Genomic DNA, 20886 nt, shown 5'->3' with positions numbered 1-20886 from the left:
AAGAGAGCTTCCTCAACTCTAGCTCTTCCATTATCTGCTTTCCATACTTCGGCAAAAGTAAAGTCGGCATTAGCTCAACTCTTTGACTTTTCTGTATCATGAAAGTGCAAAGATCATCGTCTGCACGGTAGTGACGCTCCTTTACGCATGAGAGAGGAGGGTGGGACATGTTCTCCGAACAGGAGCGGAGAAGGATTGGAAGGCCTTTTGAAGCAGCCAGCGTAATGAAAATAGGTCGTGAATCCTCGCATATACCTGGCCTACGGGCGAGATCTGAAGCAATTCTCTACGAAACCCCGGCCAGTCGAATAGCTCGGGCCGGTACCGGAAGCCATGTACCCCTTTTGCCCTGTCCTGTCTGGTCGGTTCAAGTGTGTAGATGACATCTCGACGGTAATGATGATTGAAACAGGCGATTTCATCGCAAGACAAAAGCGTCCACAAAAAAGCGCACCCGTCGATTTCGGGAGCTCGGACCAACAGTGGATCATGTCCACATCAATTTGCAGAGGCAAACCAGGTAGTCAAAAGTTGCCCCAGCTTTGATCTCGAACGTATAGAACTCAACACCGAGGGGATGATCATGCCAACTTTGATCCGCCGAGTAGTCTTCCTCTCCGCCACAGTGCATTAAGCACTTTGACAATGAGAAAAGGGGCGACAGGATAGAGCTCGAGAGCACTGTTTGGATATTGCTGGCATGGCGATAGCCGTTCTGTGTTCTCGAGATAGCCCTGTACAGATTGACCTCTGGATCTAACGGTGCACTGGGGCTGGAGAGCCCATGTGTAGTTAGGTATTCCGAGGCGACATTAGCAGTCCTAGTAATGGAAGCGCCGCTAGTCCCCGGTCCTCTCCAGTAGACTTGGGAATTCTTGGAAATGAGTTACCTTTTCACAGCGTAGGGGATCACGCAAAGACCAGGAACAGAAAGGAAGGAGAGAGGATAGAGAACAGAGTAGGTGGCCGGGAATGGTGTGTTGGGCTTGATTACCGACCTTCGCCGACCTAGAGGTTATCGAGAAACAGTATTCTATAAACTTGTCAGCAGTCTCAAGAATGCTGCGATAAATCGGCTAAACGGAGGCTTAACGATGGAATGAAGAAGCCAAGAAGGCTGAGAGAGAACACTTTCAAGCGGGTGTGATTCGGGGAGGCAGGCGCTCCGAGATACAGAGCTTTTAGGGCACTGTGACTGTCAATATGCTCTGATCAGTTGCCTGGTAATCTCAATATGGGGCATACAACCCGAGCCCTGAGTGAAGTTGGCACTACCGTGTGCCGGATTGTGATGTGGTAACGGGTAAGAGTGATGTGACTGGTAAAAGCTCCTCAATGCTGGTCGGTCTCATTTGACTCTAGCAGCTGCAATCTTCGCCGCCGCCGCTTCTCGTACCTGGAGGTCATTGTCCATCTCTTCTGGTGTTTTGTAGCCTCCGATCTTCAAGGCATCGATGAGGCTGATTGTATTTCGTATTGAGGGGGCAAGGTCGGGTCGTAAGTGCTTGAGTCGCTTCGCCCTTCTCTCGCCTTTACCGAACTTCTTCGTTGGTGCTGCTATTCTTCCTGCGAGGATGCCAGATTCATTTCGACGATCCTAGAAGACGTCAAGCTTCCTGGCCTGTAAAGCAGCCACGATCAACGTACATTCTGTTTGTCGCGTGCATCGACAACAGCTGGATGATAAGACACGTCAGACGCAAAGCCCCCCTTCTTTGCAACGTTATCGTGATCATTAGAATAGAGATCACGCAATTTCTTTCTCTGTAAATCGTACAACGTGAAGTTACCACCAATGAGACATTCCAAAAAGCTACTCTGAGGAGCCTGTGGATTTCGTCTTTCATAGGCGGAAAGTCGACTTGTAAGGGCCTTGTATGCCTCCGAGAAGCATTTGAAGATCTTATCAATTTCCTTAGTACCTCCAGAGATGTTGTTATCTGCGCGATGTGGATCAATGATAGTCAGTCGTCTCACTTCTCTGTCATCGAACCGAGGCCGGTAAGACGCCTGCAACAGTAAGTTAGTAGGAACGAAACAGGATGGGCGAAAATACCTTGTTTATATATCCAGGGGGATCGAGTCGGATTATCACCGATTTCTTATCAAAGAGGTTTCCGTAGTAGTTGAAGAACTCCAGTAGGACATCGCCAAGATTGATTGGCTGCTTAAGAGCTGGTAGATGTTGAAGGAGGCTGGTGACCAAACAAATAGTCGAAAAGCCACCCAAACCACCAGTTGAAACATCATTTAAACCTCGGATCATCAGATATTGCTTCACCACCGACACAATTATAGGCATGACGGGGTATTCTTGCTTCCATTTGTGGAATGTATCAATAGCGACAACGCCAGTGTCGTTGTCGAAAGAGAGATCAATCTTGAGGCCGCTAATCCTGTCAACAAACTTGATTATCGGTACTTTGGCCTTGGGGATTGGTACGATGGCTCCTTGAGCAACGTTTTTCCCCCTGAGGAACCTGGCGCAGTCGTAGACGAGTCGCCTCGCGTCTTCCTGCGAGAATCGGCCCGGCCTAAAGTTGCGAGTGAAGTAGACAAGGTCCATATCTCCGGTAGGCAAGTACAGCCCAGCAGCATAAGATCCAAATGCTTTCAGTTCTCCAAACTTGAAACTTTGTAAGATGGTATTTAGGCGTTGAAACACCTCGCCACGGACTTCCTCCTCGTGAGGTTTTGGCTTCACCCAGTTGTAGAAGTCAATGATCTCTTTGTGGAACCTGTGGTCGTTAGTTGCAGAGCCAAAGAATCGTTGTGGTCACTCACGCAACTAAAGGGATGTCGCTGGGAGGATGAGCAGCCAACCACGGTGTCGTATCGACTCCAGGCGTGGCTTTCCACTTTTCTTGCACATGTCGATCGGCATAGATTTGGTCGTCTGATCGGGGTAGTGGTATTTCCTCACCAAGAGAAGCACCTCGTTTTCTCTTGCCTGTGACAGTGGTTTTGACCTCCGCTTGAGGAGTCGATGCCTTGGGGATGACGGGAGTTTGCGGGTGAGGCGGAGGAGACACGGATTGTTCCCTCGGCTTGTGTTCGTCGCCCTCCAAGGAGATAAAGTCATGGGCGGTACCCACCTTCTCGACATTGCGGGCGCCATCGATGCGCGCTTTCCGAATCAATTTGACGACATCAACGCGTTTGGCAGTCGCTTCTGCTGGAGGAGGAAGTGCAGTGTATGGATCAGGGTTTGACCATTTTGGTATGGTAGGTGCAATTGTCGGATCGGTCCCATTTAGTCGCGCACGTTTGGTGGCTGGTCGGTCCGACTCTTCATCTTCAGATTGCGCCATTTCTTCTTCTTCACTATCAGTGAGCTCATCAACGTTGCGAAACTTAGACTTGGAGGTCGAGTTGGGATCTGTGAGGGAAGAATCTGTAAAGTCGTCATGCCGAAGGTTGAGCAGAGGTCTATTTGCTGCTGTCTTGGGAAAGGGTGGAGGAGCTCGGCGGGCTTGTTCTCGTCGTGGAGGATGAGATCGCTCCCTGCGATAGTCAGGCCTCGGTCGATAGCTGGACGGCCCTGATGATCCTCTGTCGCGTGAGCCTTGGAAATAATACATTCCACCGCCCGCGTCAGAAGGAGCCCTAAGTGGGGGTGGAGGTTCGTAGTGGCGGGGCCGGTAAGAGTCGCTGTCCCGGTAAGGACGACGATTCTCGCCAGAAGGGCGATATGAATCCATGATTCAGGATTTGAGACTTCTGTGTCGGACACACGAAAGGGGGATGTGTTGAGGGCAAAGTGAGTTTCAAGTCAATCTGCGGTTGCATTGCGTGGTGGAAAATTATTTGTCGCGCACCCGAGTAAGGAAAGTGCGCCGAGCAGAGGCGCAGCCTTGCGCTGCCCCAGCGAGAGTCGACGAGGCTCTCCTTGCTCTCCCTCGATGATCGCTTTCTTGTTGCTTCACCTCTTGTTTTATGTCGTCTCAAATCCCCGTGGCTGTTGCTTCCCGGACTGTTTCATTCCCCTTGGCTCATAGGCGACAATGTCTTTGTACTCTAGAAATAGTCCCTGATACCCATTGACCTTCTTGCAACCTGGTTGTCTGCCGTCAAATGACTTCCATCGTGTACGATATGCCTGGTACCTCGCTGCACAAATCTCAGGCAAGACTGCAATTTGCAGGGCAGAAGGATCTGTCAAGGACCTAATTTTGCTGAATGAATTGCACCTCTACAGGCAACGGAAAAGTATCATCGTCCAACAACGTGCTTCACTTCCGAGATCATCCAGAATATCTCGCTTTAGTTTATGCTCCTTGACCCGATCTCTAGGATTCACTTGGTCAGCGCCTTCTCCTTCAGGCTCTCTCATACCATCCCCTGGTCACGGTATCGAGCTCAGTTCGGATGACAGATTTGATTCAACATCTCTGGATTGCGTGTCCCAAAATGGATATTTGCAAATTGATTCGAATATTCAGAAACCACTCAACTCTTCTCCCTCACGACGACTCCAACTCAATTCCTTCGGGCTCAAGGGCATTTCTACTTTCTCACTGACAGACACCGAGGCTGACAGCCGCAGTCAGTCTCCCGTTACCACAGACTCCCACTCGCTTTTTGACTACTTTCATTATTCCCATGACTATCATTCTCCTCTGGCAGCTCCGGTGACGGCTGAGGATGTGGCTCTCCTGCAACGTTTCGCGCGCAGCCGGTTATCCAGATACCCGCCATACATCACCATTTTTTTTTCTACTGGCGAATCTTCGATGCCCATTGTCTTCCAAAATGCTGCGTCCGCGGGATATTCGTGGTGCTCAACCGCAAAACAGCCTTGACAGGTAGTCTGGACTCACATCTTTCAAGTGGTTGTCTTCGCGCGAAACGGTACGCGAACTTCTGTTCGTGCCTCGTGAGACCGGGCGCCGGCAAATTTTACATGTGCTGGACAGCACAGAGCTAACTGGAACTTGTGAAGATGTTCATTACACATCCATCTCCACCAGATGTCCATGGTCACTCCCTGTCAACCAGAATAAGATGAGTTGATTGTGCTGACACCACACGGAAGATCTGACATTGTGTCGACCTGGAGCTTGCGTCTCTCATTCTGGCTCCCCGAGGATTGGGATCAATGAGTAATGAAGACTCTTCATTGAAGCTCTCATCCCGCCTCCTGAGCCATACCAACGGTAATGACTCTCGGAACTATCGACCTTCATAAAGAGTTGGCTCCGAGACTTTTGCATCGAAGCATCGAGTTCTCTGAAGATCGGAGCCGTTCATGCTGTTTCCGAATAGACGGCCAAACTGCCCCAGGACTGCGTGCATCTACAAAGCGCTTCAGCTAGTTGGGAACTTTTCACATCCTTACCAAAAATCCATGCTTGTCAATGTCTCCAGGAGAGATCTCTAATATTGTCACAAGCTTGTCAAATCATTAAAGGCTTCCTCTATGTTTTCGCTCACCATAAGAAGCTACCTCGGCCTATAGTTCGTCCAAATTCACCCAGCACAATGGAGGTCATCGGAATGCATTCTTGCATACTGGAGAATGGGTTCTTCACCCGCCAGAGGTAGGATAGCCACAGATCCCATGCAAGGCTACACACGACAATTCACTTCATAGCAGGTCAAGTTCATGCGACAGCCACCACAAGAGCCAAACTTACGTGGGGAGCCGCTACCAATACGGAGTAACTGCTGGAGGTCCGACTATGTACTGGGTATTACGTCCTCGAGGGGGCAGTAGGAAGGGTACAGATCCCTGCTGGCCTCTGGGAAGTTGCTCTCTTGGCTGCCAATCGTATGTTTCGACCCTAACGCCTCGTTCTCAGGTCATCAAACTTGGCGCAATGCGAGAATAGCAGCTGACCGGAGGGGCATGCTGTATTCCGCCATGTGATACACGGACTATGGGCAGGACTAGAGGGCTTCAACATCATTCTCCTTCCGCCAACCTCGGGCTTCTTACGGTACTGGTGTAGACCTCTTCGATGAGAAGGGTCGGACGCACTCGGTCTTCCTGACTCGATGGACAACAAACAAGCCCGGGAAAGGCGATCCCCCGGTCCCCGGGGGGGTGGGGGTTGACCAATGATCATCTACTTGTTAATACTATCCACTCAAAACATGTGAAACCATTCTCGAAAAATTGTTTCAACCGAACGGCAATATCGGGCAAGCCCGAGGAACCTCGACGGCCGCCAGGGGCTACCTACTGTACTACACCTATTGCAGACAACTGCTATCAGCAGCTGTGCTCGGCACGGCGTCTGAACAATGGTACAGGTACTCCCACCCAAATATATCAGCCCTAAGACTTGTCAGATCAGGCCTAAATAGGGCATCACAACGGGCAAGATTTCCCGCGTCGGCTCTATCACGTTCTCCTACACAATCCGCTCCACAACGTCTTCCATCTTTTTCATTTACATGCCCCCATGTCCCAGATGTCTGCCACGTTGAGGGGCATTCAGGGGTCTCAGAGAAATGCAGTACTGTTAGGTATGTCTTTGCCGTAAGACGAGACAAGTCTAGACTGGATGAAGCATCCCGTCTCACTAGCCCGCAACCTCAAGAAGCAGTTTCACCTTGAAAGAGAAACCATGCGATAGTTTCAAAAGCCTAAAGGGCGTCCGCTTCCCGTGCCTTTGCCCACCCTCGTATTCATTTCTCACTTTGGTCAAGTGTCGGCGCAGGATATGCACCCGCCGACATGAATGGCATGCGCACTCACCTCTCGCACTGGACTTGTGGCGATATCCACTACGAGTCAGAGGCCACCGTCCTGGGAAAGGCCTGGGGTACGGAGTCCTCGTACCAAGACTCGTTCTGCAAATGAGCACACCAGCCCCGTGTCTTATTTGTTGATGGAGCCTGCTTGTTCCCGTTGAGCTTAGCTGCACCTCCAAGGAAGCAAGCCCTACCTGCATGTGGGGCTAAAACAAGCCGAACCGCAAACCCTCTAGCACGTCAAGCCATGTGGACCGTTTCAGAGACTGAGAGCACGCTGCAAAGTTCCTATCCAGAAACAGACTAACAGGCACGTCGAAAGAAGACCAAGAGCAAGGCCCTGCTTTTGGACTCGGACTATGACGGCAGCTCGCGCAGGAAGCATCTGCACAATCGTACGCAATTTCACGACAGCTAGCCATGGGCCAAAAGGAAGCTTTTATGGCCTCTGTTCTGTTCCTAGCAGCATTCGATTGTGTCGATGGGTCGAGGTTGAATGAAGAAACCTGTTTCCCGTGAGGTTGGTCCCAAATCTGGCCACATACTCCATCCAGATCCTGGTAAAGAGCAACGACCGGGTACGAGGGAATGCGAATACGCGTATATCATTCGACGTTCGTGGTTCAACGGTCACCCTAAATGAGCTATGGCCAGGGTGCAGTGGAGTCTCGACAAGGAAGATGAGGCTAATTGGTCCTCTAACTAAGAGAAGATGTTTGCCTGATCGCTGGACTAATATGCGCCGAGGCCGCCTCGGGGGTTTTGGTCATTTCTTTTGCTAACGTCAACGGGGAAGACTTGGGCTGGCAATACCCTAAAGAGAAGCTAACGGCCATTCTCTCATTACTGGGCATTCATGTCCTGAGGACCCTCTGAGAACTCGACATAGGACCGTTCGCTTGACGCATCCTGTCGTGGAGGGTGGCTAATTTTGGGAGCACGGTCGAACCTTGTCGATTTGTTCGATCATCAATCCAAAGGTGGTGGGGGTGGTGAGCAGAGAGGCAATGTGTGCAGGAGTCGGTCTATGGAAGGTGGACACTGGGTAAGCATTTACTGTACGTGCCTCTGACCACGAGTGGACTTTCTTGAGGTGGTCCTGCAGAAACTCAACCTAGGGGCGCGTGAACATCCGACTCCATAAGGTCACGAATGGAGAGCGAGGTTGCTCTTCCCCCCTATGCAGGCTCTTGATATCCTTTGACTCTGTGCCGCTAGCTAGTGAGAAAAGAAACATGCTAGCAACACATGCAGTAAACGGAAGGAGAAACATGCCCTTAAGCGGCCGCACAGGCTAAATAAAGATGGAGTCGCCGTAAGAGGCGGCCATCGAGGAGGAGAGGAGGTATACAGACAATATGCAACCCAAAAATGCCCGGGGAATGTTTTCTTCAGCTATAATATTCGAACTCACCATTACAGATCGAAAATTTACTTTGGTTCTGTCAAACAGCCCCCAGAAGAGATCGAGTGCAATACTACGTAAATAGAACCTGGGCTCGAGATCTATCAATTTACAGAGAACATACTGTAGGCCCACAGCCAGCCATTTCAGTCAATCAGTCAATCAGGCAGATGCTCAACTCATCCCTTCCTATGTACGGAGTACCTACGGTATGTAGCAATAGTGGCAAAGAAAGGAGCTCTTGCCTTCACTTGTTTCTGCTCTCTCCATTCGACGGGTTCCGAAAAGTGAAATATGTGAAAATCAAATTGCTCTCTTCCTTCCGGAGTGGATGACTGGATGGATTAACACCCACACAACAAAGACACCCAGACACAGCAATAACGAGACCTTGGAGCAACAGTTGTATGCAACGAGGCCAAGCTTGGATATTGCTACTACGTCGTCCTGTTTTGAGGAGAGGGGAACCGCCCTTTCTGCGCTCCTCTTCCTCGAATGCGTCGATCCAAAGCGTCAGAAGCGGTCGCATAATCTGGGTGGCATTTCGGGACCACTCTTCAAGACTGTTTATACTGAATATTCGAGGAATAGAGAGACAGGAGTGTAGCATTGCATGGCTTTTTCCTTTCTTTCTCCTTTTTGTCATCGCCAAACTGCCTCAGTAGCCGTCAGGAGCCTAGAGCGTTGCGCCTTCTTTTGTTGGTGAGTAGAATATATGTACATCTCAGAGTCAAAAGGGCGAAATGTCGCACTAGTGTATGATGAGCCTTGCGAGCGTTTTGAGTCCCTCCATGTGAACCATAGCCGACACGGTGACCACATGAGGAAAGTTCTGGACGGAGTCAGGAAAGGGTTCTCCTGTGGTCACAAAACCACAAGTTTAAGAATCTTGCTGAAAAATAAAATACTTTCGTCTCACCAATGTTGAAAATAGTGTGATGTGGAAGACGGTTGTGTTTAGATGAGAACAACAGTGTGGTTGCGATGAAAGGCACATCTCCAATGGAAGGATCGCCTGAGTGGTCGGTCGACTTGGTGGCTTCATAGCCTGGGATGAACGCCGCTGTTTAGACTTTGAGAATGTTGAGAGTTGAGGCGTTTGATCCGGTTGCTGAGGTATCTGATAAGCTGCTCAAGCTTTGATCATTCAGGTAGTTGGTGTGTCGCATCGTTGGCGCATGAAAATACAGCCCTGCGTGTAAGGCTTCGTGAAAATGTGGCCATCGTATTCATCACCTTCTCATGATGTTGAACTCGATCGCTTGTCCCTCGGTTTCAGAGTGCCGCCACCTTCTTGAACCGTTCCCGATATGCTCCCTTTTGCCGTATCAGCAAAGCTTAAGCTGGTTGGACTAAAGCCAGGATTGTTCCCCCGGTCACTGATTCCGCCACTGGTATCGCTCTTGGGGCTGAAATTGCCATCACTTACCCCCGATTTCTCGACCGATTGGGTCCGGATATCCAGCTTTTCAAAAATGGCCTTCAGGTCTCTGACGTTGGCAATAGACTCGATGCTGGTAATTGTATCGCTTTCGTGCCTTTCTGTCACGACTTTCCGTATCTCCTTCAACATGGGAATGTTCCCTTCATCGTTGGGCAACCACCAATTTTCCACAGCTTCATTTTCGCCAACCAGGTCGCGGGTCAACCCCCACATCTCTGCCATCTTTTGTCGGAACGACGGCGGAAAAATGTAGCCCTGTCTTTCCACCGCAGCAAACTTCCTTCGCGCCCACATGACATGCCTGGCATCTTTCTTCAAGAAAACTGAAGCAAGCCCCAGAGGCGCATGTGCGCCCAGGATGGATCCGTTTGGAGCGTCCGGCCATCGCTCCATGGCCTCATAGATCCTACACTGTTCCAAACTTATCTGTTCCAATTCAGGGGGCATCGGCTGCTGAAGCATTACTGCGGTTTGGTATCTCTGCAACAATTCAATGCTGTACCAGTCGATCCACATGAAGTTCAGCGGGTAGAGCGCATCCTTAAAGAGGCCTCCCGGGACATATGGATTGACAATGTCATCTTCGGTCAAAGGTCGAGTCTTTTCTATAGGGAACTCCTGTACCCTGTAGTATTCGTCATTGAACAGTTCAATCTGGCGTTTCATGGCATTAACCCTCTCAACAATCTGAGCATTTTCTGCTTGAAACGTCTGCACACTGATTTCGCGTTTGGCAAACTTGGCGAATAGGGCAGCCATGTCCATGCCAATCAGCCGATTTGAGGACACAAAATATGCCATGGTATTTTCGATGTCGACGTCAACCTCAGGGTCGCTCTCGACCTGACTGTGGTACCACGCAGCGTTCGCTTCGAACCATTGCCGATCGAGGCGAGTCTCGTTGCCCGCCATGAGACCCACCATGATATCCAAACGGGCGATCCAGCTGAAGATACGTCTTCCAAGATCCGTCTCCATCATCGTGCCTGGGGTGAAAAGGTCGCGCACCATCGTTAGGGCCGCACGATGATGCCCCACCAGGTTGACCCAGTCGCCAATGTATTCTTCAAAGGTCGCCAGTTGTAACACGGTAAGCAGAGTGGCTTCGGTGACCTTTGTGTTCTTCTCCAACGATTTCCTAAGCATCGACAGCGATCTGCTATGGTACCCTAAGAAATGCGACAACTTCGGATCCGGTTGCTTCAACTCGTAGTGATATGCAGCAAACCCTACAGCCGCATAAAGCAGCGGCTCATAGGTCAGGGCAAGGTCGATAAACTCTGCATGCACAAAGTCCGTAGGGTCGAGTTTGAAGAAGTAGTGGTAAAAGGTCATGTACTCCTGCTGGAATTGTAGATACTTTTGAAGGTCTGGCTTAAGCGACTTTATCTTTGCTTGCCGAGCTTGCATTTCCGCAGAGTTGCCAACTGTGCGCAGTGATGACGCGGGTGTGTCGTCTCTCGAACGAGCATCCGATCCCTCGCTGGATTGTGGACTGGTTTGATCCTTGACGGCCGATGATGCTTCCGATGCATTCTTGGCCTTTGCGCTGTGCTGCACCGACTGGCCACTGTCGCTTCGGAGTGGCTGTGGCCGTGCTGTTGTCGGAGATAGTGGAGGTTCGTCTTCCTCGCTTTCGTCTTTTATTGTGGGCAATCCGGTCATGCTTTCATCTTTGATCTCATGCTTTGCCACCTGATCTTTTGTACCACGACTATCGCCGTGCTTGGTGCGCTTCGAAGACGAGGTCGTTTGCGGAAACTCGCATTCACGATTACCCTTCTTGCATCCTGGGTAGGTGTCAGTCATAGATTCTGTGTCATTCGGGAGAATAACATACTGTCACAGACTGGCCTCGTCTCATCACACTTGGGCAGGGATTAGCGAGTGACAAGTAAACATGACAACGTTGACGATCGTACCTTTACTCTTCTACTGCGGCAAGTAAAGCAACCACTGCGAGTTCGACGATGTTTGACAGCTGAAGAGTCCATGCTATTCGGGGGCCCGGCTCCACGACGGCCACTGAGAAGGCTTGCCTGCCGGTCATAAAGTTGTTCAGTATTGGAGGGATTGTACCAGAAGGCAACACCATCAAAATGAGTTGGAGGACCTGACAGCCGGGGATATGCTGTGTTGAAATTGCCATCGTAGATCGGATAGGTTGCATCCAGCATATTAGGGATTGGCATATTCATGCCATGGTCGTAGGGGCCGCTCATGCCTTGATGTGCAAGTCGCACAATTCCAAATGGCTGATTGTGACACAGGAAAGAGGTAGTCGCCAAACGGACAGAAACCACTACTTGTTCTCGTCTTCGTCCACCAGCTAACACAATGCGGTACCCCTGGATGAGCTTCCGGGTCACCCAACACCCCGAGAGGAGTATGACCACTACTTTGTGGTACGCAGGGCCAGTCGCTGCGACCGAAGGAGTCTTGTCGAACGACCAAGGGATGACGATCCTGGCAATTGCTTCAGTCGAGCTCGGTGTAACAACGACTGATATTCCATACGGTTGTCTCAGTCCTGCTATCAGCGACTGCCGTCAAAATGCACCAGATGTCCAGCCAACAGGACTCAGTCGAAAGGTCTCAGGCACGCGGTCAAGTGCGTAGGAGAGAGGCAACTTCACCACAGAACAGTAATTGATGATAGTCTAGTGTTGTCTTGTCGCGAAAATTTTCAAAGCCGTGATATAACATCGAGGCGCAAAGCCGGAGACCAGTCGGACCGAAGGAAGTCCAGACAGGTCTGGTTGAGTCTCGCTGCACATGTAATCGCACGAGACCTGCACTGGATCCGTGGGTTTGCAATCCGAGCAGCGCAGATGTGGCCAACTTGGTCTGCAACGAAGGTTGTTGGAGTTCGCAGACACCAGCCAAAGCCGGCTATGACGCGGGCGACCACTTGACGATTATCGCAGGATCAGCCGGCCCATTGATGCATTTCTTTGAATGAGGGGAGATAGTATGATCTCGATTTGCATCCGGGCTTAAAAGGTGAAGATGAAGCTGTTTCCAGACACGGGCACAGATTGCTATTGTACCACCGAGCTTGGGTGTTGTCCAGAAATGAAGAGGTCAAGACTCGAAGATTCGAAGTTGGAAGGGGGACCCCTCCTGGCTTTCTCAGGCCCCATGCCCAAAAAGCAGCGAATGATTGCACAAGCGCTATACCGCGACGGTGGATTTTGGGCAGGACAGGGGTCCTGTTGCTGCTCCAAGCACACTTTTTAGGTGGTGGTAAAGTAGTAGTGTCGTCAGACGTGAACTCAGAACCGGAACTTGACTGGGGTTGTTTGAGGTCGATCCCGAACGTCGATCAATGGGCGGCCCACAGGGCGTCCAGAATCGACCACAAGCTCCAAAACCCTGGCCTTGGGAGCCCTAAGACAGCCCACAGGCCATGCACCTGAAGCTGGTATGAAGGGCGGAATCGGAAATTTCTGGGATGCGGCACAAACCACGCTTCCCCCCAGAGTGAGCCGCACCACGAAACCCATGGGTGATGATCCTGTAAGGAGTACTGGTAGGTACAGTACCGAGTACGGAGTACAGTACCAACTCCCGAGAATCCCCCTAGGCAATGCATCGTGTGTCAAAGCGTAGATCTGATCTGAGTTCAAGACGATCCAGACCTCTGGGATCAGACATCTTTGGCATTTGATAATACTTAATTCCCAGGGATGTTAGCATCCGACACATATTATGTAGCCACAATAATAATTTGTGTCTAGAATTCTTCTGCCGGGACTTCAGGTGCGAGGGGACCTGGCTCTGGCAAACCAGGCCCTGCAAGATGTCCATGGCCGGAACCCGAATTATGGCGGCAGAGTAAATTGGCCTGCGCCGAATCCGGCCGTTCATGTTGGCCGGCGGAAATATCGGTGCAAGTGTCTGCATCTACTTTGCACGGGGTACATGACCCATGATTTTCCTCGTCTGGGATAATGGATCGTGACCAGGGGCGATCATGTTGAGGGAAGAGGATGAACCCCACAAAGTCTTCTGATGCCTGTGGTCCCAAGGAACACTTCTACTGGTTTTGATTGCGACCTAGATAATAATAACTCTGGTGAACCAGGGGTGTGTAACACCATCAACCTGCTTTTGTATATGAGCTTGTTGATATATGTGAGCACTCAGCATCATCGAAGCCAGTTTTCTGATATCACTGATATCAGTCACTTCAGGGGATGAATCAGCGGTCGATGGGCCAGCGGCGTTGAATTTGGGGCATGGCATGTCTACTCCGTGCTCGTGGGAAGCTCAGCAGCCAAAGCTAAAACCACGTTTCTCGGTCCGTACAAGTTGGCTGTTAGACAGCTCCCCCGGAGAGCATCGTCCATCGGCCGGTTTGCATCAGTGGCGCCGTCCTGGCCGCCCTGCTCCGGGTCAAGGAAACGGTAATTGATGTGGAGTTGGTCGCCCTTTGACCCTGGGATATCCTCGACTAGCCTAAATTGTGCCGTTGGCCTGGGCTTCAGGAGGAGGCTGCTACGAAGCAGAATTAGAAGCAATAGACGATCAAGACTTGCGAATCCGGCATGGGCCAAGTATTATGGTTGGGGTTATCTGGTCGATCTCCTGATCTGTCTGCCGTACGCGGTACTGGATATACCGGAGTAACTTTCGATCCTTGGATCTTTGTCCGGCAATTTCTATGCCAGCACCAAAGAATTGTCCCATGCCTACTTCGTATGCTCGCTCTCACATTTTTGCGACCAAAAATGGCACGAGGGAAATCCCAATGCTGACGAGATTGCGCATTGTGGGACACTCTTGCACGTTTGCAAGCTTCTCCCAAGTACGAGTATGGGCCGAGTCGATAGTGATAATGGCTTGAGCTGCACCGCCGTTTGCTTGGGGGCGGGGAATGAGCGAGAGAAAGTCTGCGAAAAGCTCATTCTGGCTCCTTTTCCGCTCTTCCCAGAGGATTGATTCGCTCAGCCCTGGACCGAGCCAAAAGCTGTCAGGACACGAGCGTGGCCAGCGTACTAGTATCAAAATCGGCTTTTTAGTCTCGATAGGCGTGTCAAACTGGTCGGGGATGATGCCTTTTGCGCCCAATGGTGAGTGCAGCATTCGCCTAGCAATTTTTCGGGGATGCACAGCTTCTTCTCTGGTCACTATTCACCCTGGTTGCAGATCCTGCTGTCACTCCAAGTCAGAAAGCCCACTTTTTCTTAGGCTCTGCGAGCTTTGGCGTAGAGGGTGAGAGTTGCAGTCCAGTAAGAAGAAGCCTTGGTGCATAAGCCGGCGTAGCTCGCAGAGGGATTGATTCTCGTCATCTCAACCGGGTCTCCCGAAACACCGTGTGTATTTTGCTCCAAACCAAGTCGATTGGCCGTCAAGTGGCATGGTCACTAGTAACACGGCGGCTTGGCTTTGGACAGAGCGACTGGTGTGTCCTTTTGTTTCTTGCACCCAACGTCGCATGGGACCAAGTCATTCCGTGTCTCTACCCACATAGGGGAACAAAATACCAGCAAGGAGGGAAAGAGGGCGATTTGGGAGGGCTCGAAGAGTAAGGTGAAGCTGACTCGCTGGGAACTTTCGGACGCCGCAATTCGATATCATTGATCATCTTGATCTCGATGACACGCTTATCAGGACGGAGGACTAGCCCTTGAAAGCTTTATTCCGGCTGCCTGCCTAGACCTCGTGTTTCTCTGACAAACAAACGTGGAAGAATCGATGACGAAGGCCCAGGCTGTAACGGATACCACGGGGGGGAAGGGGGGGAGAGTGGGCGAGGAGGACGACAGGGGATGGTGGCAGGGGTGAGTTGGAGGGTGAGTGTACAGTACTGTACGGGAGTAATAGCCGCTGGAGCTGGTGGCTTCCCCAAATGCAGAAGTGAAGAGGGTGGATGTGGAATTTCAAGAAGCCACTTAGTTTGTTGTACCCAAGTAGTCACTTCTGCCATTTGTTTCCACGCCTCCCATGTGCCTGTCGCTCCCCCAAGACGAACTTCAACTCGTGTCTAGGGAGTCCAACTCGCCGTCATGATGACGGCGGTCGCACAAGTCGCCCCCACAAACATTTAGCACGAATCGATTCATTTTCCGGAGGCGCGGCAAGGCTCGTATCGAATCCTCGCTTGATGCTCCAATGCAAAGTCCCGTGTTTCAAAATCCCTGGCCTAGTTGCGGATCGTGGACAAAACGCATCTGAAGTAGAATTAATTTGACCAAGGGAGCAGAAGAGCAGGAGCCAGACCAACACCGTCGTGACAAGGTACATCTGTAAGACGTAAGACTCGTACTCATCCTCTGCGTCACGAATTCCGCGAGTTCTGATTAGGAGCCTGCCCCTTGGGGTTGTCCCCTTACATACACGTTCGATTGAGATTCGTCTGCAAGCTTCCCATCTCTCCAGCTCTCAGACCAACACCCAGTGCCCTGGCTATGTGCCAACGCAAACAAATTTCATGTCCGACCATAGCGTCCCAGATCCATAAACGTAGCTGCCTTGACCATGTGGAAGCCGCCGACCAGCTCCAGGTTCCCCAGAGGTCCCAATCTGTAAACACTGCACAATCCCATTCAGTAGCCTTCTCTTCGCCGTTGTTACCCAAAGTGCGCCAAACTTATAGCCTGTTCCAGGAAATGCTCCAAGAGAATTCGTAAAGTGTCGTGAACCTCTGCGAAGAACACACAGAGGCTCTTCTCAATCGTCCTGTTATGTAGTGGTTGAGGAAGCGGCACCCGCATTCGCTGCAGAAGGAGAAGATGCGGCCTTCTCTTGCACACCCTGGCCACGGCACATTGGACAGCTGTTCCGACCAGTTGTAAGCCACTGCAATAAGTCAGTAAATCACTATCCACTCAGTCCAGGGAGGATTGCTCACCTCGTCAACGCATTCACGATGGTAGACATGCTTGCATTTATCCAGGCGGCGCACTTCTTCCGATGCTGCATAGTCAGACAGACAAATGAGACACCGCTCTCCCAAGTTGATCACGAGCGACGAGTCATCGCTGTTTGAGATGGCTTCCCCGACAAAGCCCGGTTCTTGAACGATTAGGCGAAACACCCCACCAGCTGCGCTCACGTCTTCTTGGGTTGCAACAGGTGGCTTGACAGGTCCAAGCAGCGTTGACAACATCTGCATGTCCTCATAGGACGGATTGTCAGTGAACAGGCTGGGCATAGCAAAAGCAGGATGAGTCGCCGAAACGTTGGTGCCCACAACGTAGATCAGCCAACTTCGTCCAGCTCCAGCTGGCGGAGGATCCGGCTCCACCATCCCATTGCGCCTCGCTGCGCCAGATCCCAACTCTGGCCGACGAGCAAATTCGGAATCACTCCGTCTCCGTTGGCGTGCGGTGTTGAAGGAAGTTTCTGGAGCACGGTTATCGGCTTGTTCTTGTGCGTGATCCTCCTCGAGTTCGGAGAGCGTCTGATTAGGTGCCGCCGATGCTGAAGATGGTCGACGAATCGGCGTAGCATGGCCACTTCTGATGTCCGCAGGGGTGGAGGGCGGAGGAATGGGGCCAGGAGGAGTTTCCGAGACCAAGGTAGAGGAAGCGCCGGCGTCAGGTGTCGTAGGAGCAGTTTGATCTGAATGGCTGGACAAGCGGCTGGTCTGTGTTCGGGTGCGTTGATGTCGCTGAGTCTCGTATTGTGCGGGAAAGCTGAAGTTGGTCATCGAGTGTCGCCGGGTGCTTGATCTGTTTCTTCCATCCGAACGCCGAAATAAGGCGCCAGAGCTTCCATTCCGGAGGACATTGGCTGGAGGCAAGAAGGGTAGGCTCAAAAGTGTGTCAAGGCTCGGGCCCAGCGTACCATTCTCACCGCCAGTATTGTCCTGACCGTGGGGGAGGGATCGAACACCAACGAGGACCAAGGTTACGGATCTATCGCTCTCACCGGGTCCTGTGATAGAATCCAGATCCATCTGATCAACATCCCGCGATTCCGCCTGTGATGCAATAGGCGAACCGTTTTCGTCGTTTGGAAATTGGAATACTCTCATAAAGTTCACTGGCGGTAGATCGCCGTCCGATGCGTTCATGTCGATGTTTTCTCCGGCCTGGGCCGTTGCCGCTTCTTGAAGAGTTTGTACAAAATTCTGGATACTTCCATCAAAAGTGTCGCCACCAAGATGGCGGGCACCCGTGGAACCGGCGGTGGCGTGACCTGAAAGTTGGGCCGCGATGGCCGCGGCGGCTAGCTGAAGAACCTGCGAAAGCGGCGGATGCTCACCTCTTCGTATGAGTCGTGTTGATCGTGAACGGAGGCCTGGCTGGAAGCGTCTGATTGTGCTCATGCCTGAAGTAACTCGTGGCCCGGCCAGGAGGGTTCGAGCTTCAGGTTCAACTGCATCTAGCTCATGAGGAGCATCATCATTCTCATGGCGTTGGTCAGCGGAGGGGATGGATGGAAGGAGATGATCAGACTCATCCGCAAAAGTTACCCTTGTCGGCCGCGAAGGAGACTCTCGGCCTCCCTGGCTGGATGCGAGCTGCTCTGTGGACTGCCGAAACAGACTGGAAATTCGTTGAGAGAGTGATATCGAATCTCGAACTCTGCTAAATCTGTTTCGATGTCGTAGGCCCGAGGCCGCGGGCTGAGGTATTTCTCGTAGATCACCATCCATGGATTCTGACCATGAACCACCAATTTCGAGGGGTTGATTAATCCTTTGTAGAGCAGGAAATGGTCCTCGGATTGTCCGTCGTCTGGATTCAGTTCGGTTCTCGCCACGTCTTCTGATAGAACCCGTGAGCGACACTCGACTGTTCGAATCCGAGTTCGGTGGCCGCTCGTAAACGGAAGGACGTAATCGCCCCGAGATTCCATGCCGTAACGCCTGGCCCTCCTCTGCAGTTTCTTCTCCACTATTTAACAGACCTCTTGCGACCGAATCTGGAAGCAGCCTTGATCCCAACCTCGACATTGTTGACCTTCTCCTGCTCGGGGAGGGCGACAGTATAGGTGTTGGGATCGCGTCTGCATCTGGCATATCCACATCCTCCACACCTACCAGCGGTCTATTCTCTTGCTCGTACTCATTTTCGGAAGTAGAGGGCGTCGAATGGCCTGCATTCGGAAGTGATGTGACTGATTCGGCGGATAGATGGCGTCGAAAAGTCTCATAAATAGTGCTGGCTCTTTGTCCTGCGAGTCTGAGCGACTGGATATTTCTTCTCGCCAGCCGTGAGCTCCTGCCCTCCGCGCCCGCACCGCCAACAGCTATATCTGTGCCATTCGGCGTAGTCCTTAGTTCCTCCACCTCGGCCTCATCAGTCTGAGTACGAGGGGCCGACGTGGCGTTTCCCATGGTCATCGGCCGGATAATGTTCCGCCTGCTCAACAGGGACCAACTACTGTGGTGTCATGATAGACGAGCGATGGCTCTGCGTGGCTGCGTTGTCAACCAGGGACTGATCAATTCGAATCTGTGAATGTGTACACGTCGTAGATGAGGAAAGGCACGAGAAAGGATTCGATCGGTGGTCAGGTTGTGGTCGCAGTCAGCAACTGAACAGGTTCATCGAGGCACTTAGAGTCGGCTGTAATCGAAGACTAGCGTGAATTTGAGAATCTCAGCAGCAAGACGGAAGCTAGGTACAAGGCCGACGAAAATCAAGAGGCATAGAGTAAGTCACAAGCGGTGGTTTTGGTTGATCACGGAGAGTTGAGGTTGGGGAATGGCGTGGTGTGGTTTGGGTCGAGGAAAGGCTGAAGCGCTGGGCAGCGGACCAGCCAAAAGCGGCCCCAAGAACCCCAAGGCACGGACTTTGTTTGGTGACTTGGCCACCCTCAAGTCACCCTTCACTGACGACGAGATCAAACAACAATATCTCCGATCCAGTAATAACAAGATGCTCTGTTCAAGGGCCTCGATCAAGCTCTATGGTTTTCTTGTGTCTGTTCCCTCTCATACTCGTACCTATCACTCTATACATCTTTGCAAATGTGACACCTTCGAGTCTCTAGCCCAAGTCCCAGCACGATTACATCACTGCAAGTAGATGGACTCGATGTGACGCTACTAACGAGGTAGTGCTCTGATCACGCGGTCTCCGGTGTATTTCGAAGGGCACGCGATCCTCCACCTGGATGCCCACCACTTCAGTCTTCCTCAGGCTGTCCTACCTTTTCTCAAGCATACTGCAAGCAATCATGCCGAACATATTCGTGCCCCCAATCGCTACACAGCGAGCTCCTTCGGCAGCGCGGGAATTATCTTCAGGAAAGAACAAGCGCAAGAGAATGAAAATCCAGAGAAATGTCACGGAAGGCGAAGAACACGACTACGATGTACACGGTCAATCTAAGACCATGACCAACCTTGACTATACTGCCGTTGTGTCTCCTCTCGAGAGACTTCAACGCCGTGTCGCTGGACAGCCGCTGGACCAACCTCCACCACCTTTCCCATTTCCACACGCCGAGTCGCCTTTGATGAAGAGCCGGGCAGCACGAAAGAATCTTGACGAGGAAATGGATCGTTCACAAGCGTCGAAGCCATCTGACAGCTCGCGATCTTTTCACGGTCAGCATCTCGCTGCTTTGACAGCTGTAGTGCACCGGTCACTCCTCAAGGAAGATTTTCCCCGTGCTGCTCGTGCTCTAGGCTTGATGTTCCACGAGGATATCGTCAGCAAAAGCGCTGCTGTTCGCACCCAGGGTTATATGGGCATTGCAGCTGAGGTGCTTCTGCGTAATGGTACCGCCAGAGAGCCAACTCCAAACCGGGGGTTATCTGCACTTCCGTTCACGCACGAAGGTTTCGAGAAAGCCAAACTCTTCTATGAGCGACTCATTGTCAGACATCCTTACCACAAGTCCTGGCCCGAGGCGGTTAATGCTGTTGACTATTATCTTGCCATGTTCAATCTTTGGATTTTCGCGGTGCAGGCCGAATACACAGACGAATCAACCGCGCATGAGGACGATGAAAGCGATGTCGAATCCACTACCTCTTCTCCTCGCGCTGGCGGATTCCTCAATTTATCATCGAAGAAGGTGAGGGAACTTGAGCAGGCTAATCGGATTGCATCCAGGATGGACACTTGCATGGCGACCGTTCCGTATATGGATGAAGCTGAGCTTATCAGACTTCGTGCAATGGTTGCCCTTTGGATAGCTGATCTCCACAAAGATTGCGCCCGCGCGGGTAGGCTCGGTGATCTGGACGCTGGCGGCGCACCCTTAGACCAGGATTCCCCAGCGCTGTCCTCGAATCAAGACCTACGTGCAGACCAGAAGGAGCATATACGCGAGGCTGCCCGTGCACGTGACAAGGCGCAAGACCTCCTGTCGAGGCTGGAAAGTCAAGCGAGAAGCGACGGAGAATGACCTGCATTAATTACAAGGGCCA

The 20886-nt window shown here is 51.6% G+C and overlaps 4 protein-coding genes across 4 annotated transcripts; 1 reads left to right on the top strand and 3 right to left on the bottom strand.

Moving 5' to 3' along the window:
* Positions 1–1348: 1348 nt before the first annotated feature.
* On the bottom strand, positions 1349–3701 carry Z519_07788 (uncharacterized protein; the record flags this gene model as incomplete). Its single annotated transcript, XM_016765518.1, has 4 exons — positions 1349–1597; positions 1648–2010; positions 2057–2738; positions 2785–3701. The coding sequence occupies 4 exons, from the start codon at positions 3699–3701 to the stop codon at positions 1349–1351; spliced, it is 2211 nt and encodes a 736-aa protein (XP_016618487.1).
* Positions 3702–9344: 5643 nt separating this feature from the next.
* Positions 9345–11770, bottom strand: Z519_07787 (uncharacterized protein; the record flags this gene model as incomplete). The annotated part of the gene is made up of 3 exons (XM_016765517.1): positions 9345–11338; positions 11389–11416; positions 11471–11770. 3 exons carry the CDS (start codon positions 11768–11770, stop codon positions 9345–9347), a joined length of 2322 nt encoding a protein of 773 aa, XP_016618486.1.
* A 4465-nt stretch (positions 11771–16235) lies between these two features.
* On the bottom strand, positions 16236–18840 carry Z519_07786 (uncharacterized protein; the record flags this gene model as incomplete). Its single annotated transcript, XM_016765516.1, has 2 exons — positions 16236–16352; positions 16405–18840. 2 exons carry the CDS (start codon positions 18838–18840, stop codon positions 16236–16238), a joined length of 2553 nt encoding a protein of 850 aa, XP_016618485.1.
* An 845-nt stretch (positions 18841–19685) lies between these two features.
* Z519_07785 (uncharacterized protein) lies at positions 19686–20864 on the top strand (the record flags this gene model as incomplete). Its single annotated transcript, XM_016765515.1, has 1 exon — positions 19686–20864. The coding sequence occupies one exon, from the start codon at positions 19686–19688 to the stop codon at positions 20862–20864; it is 1179 nt and encodes a 392-aa protein (XP_016618484.1).
* Positions 20865–20886: the final 22 nt, after the last annotated feature.

Source organism: Cladophialophora bantiana (assembly GCF_000835475.1).
Source record: "Cladophialophora bantiana CBS 173.52 unplaced genomic scaffold supercont1.11, whole genome shotgun sequence".
In the NCBI taxonomy this organism is placed as follows: domain Eukaryota; kingdom Fungi; phylum Ascomycota; class Eurotiomycetes; order Chaetothyriales; family Herpotrichiellaceae; genus Cladophialophora; species Cladophialophora bantiana.
The sequence above is the reverse complement of the archived record's forward strand: the minus strand, read 5'-3'. Positions and strand labels throughout refer to the sequence as shown.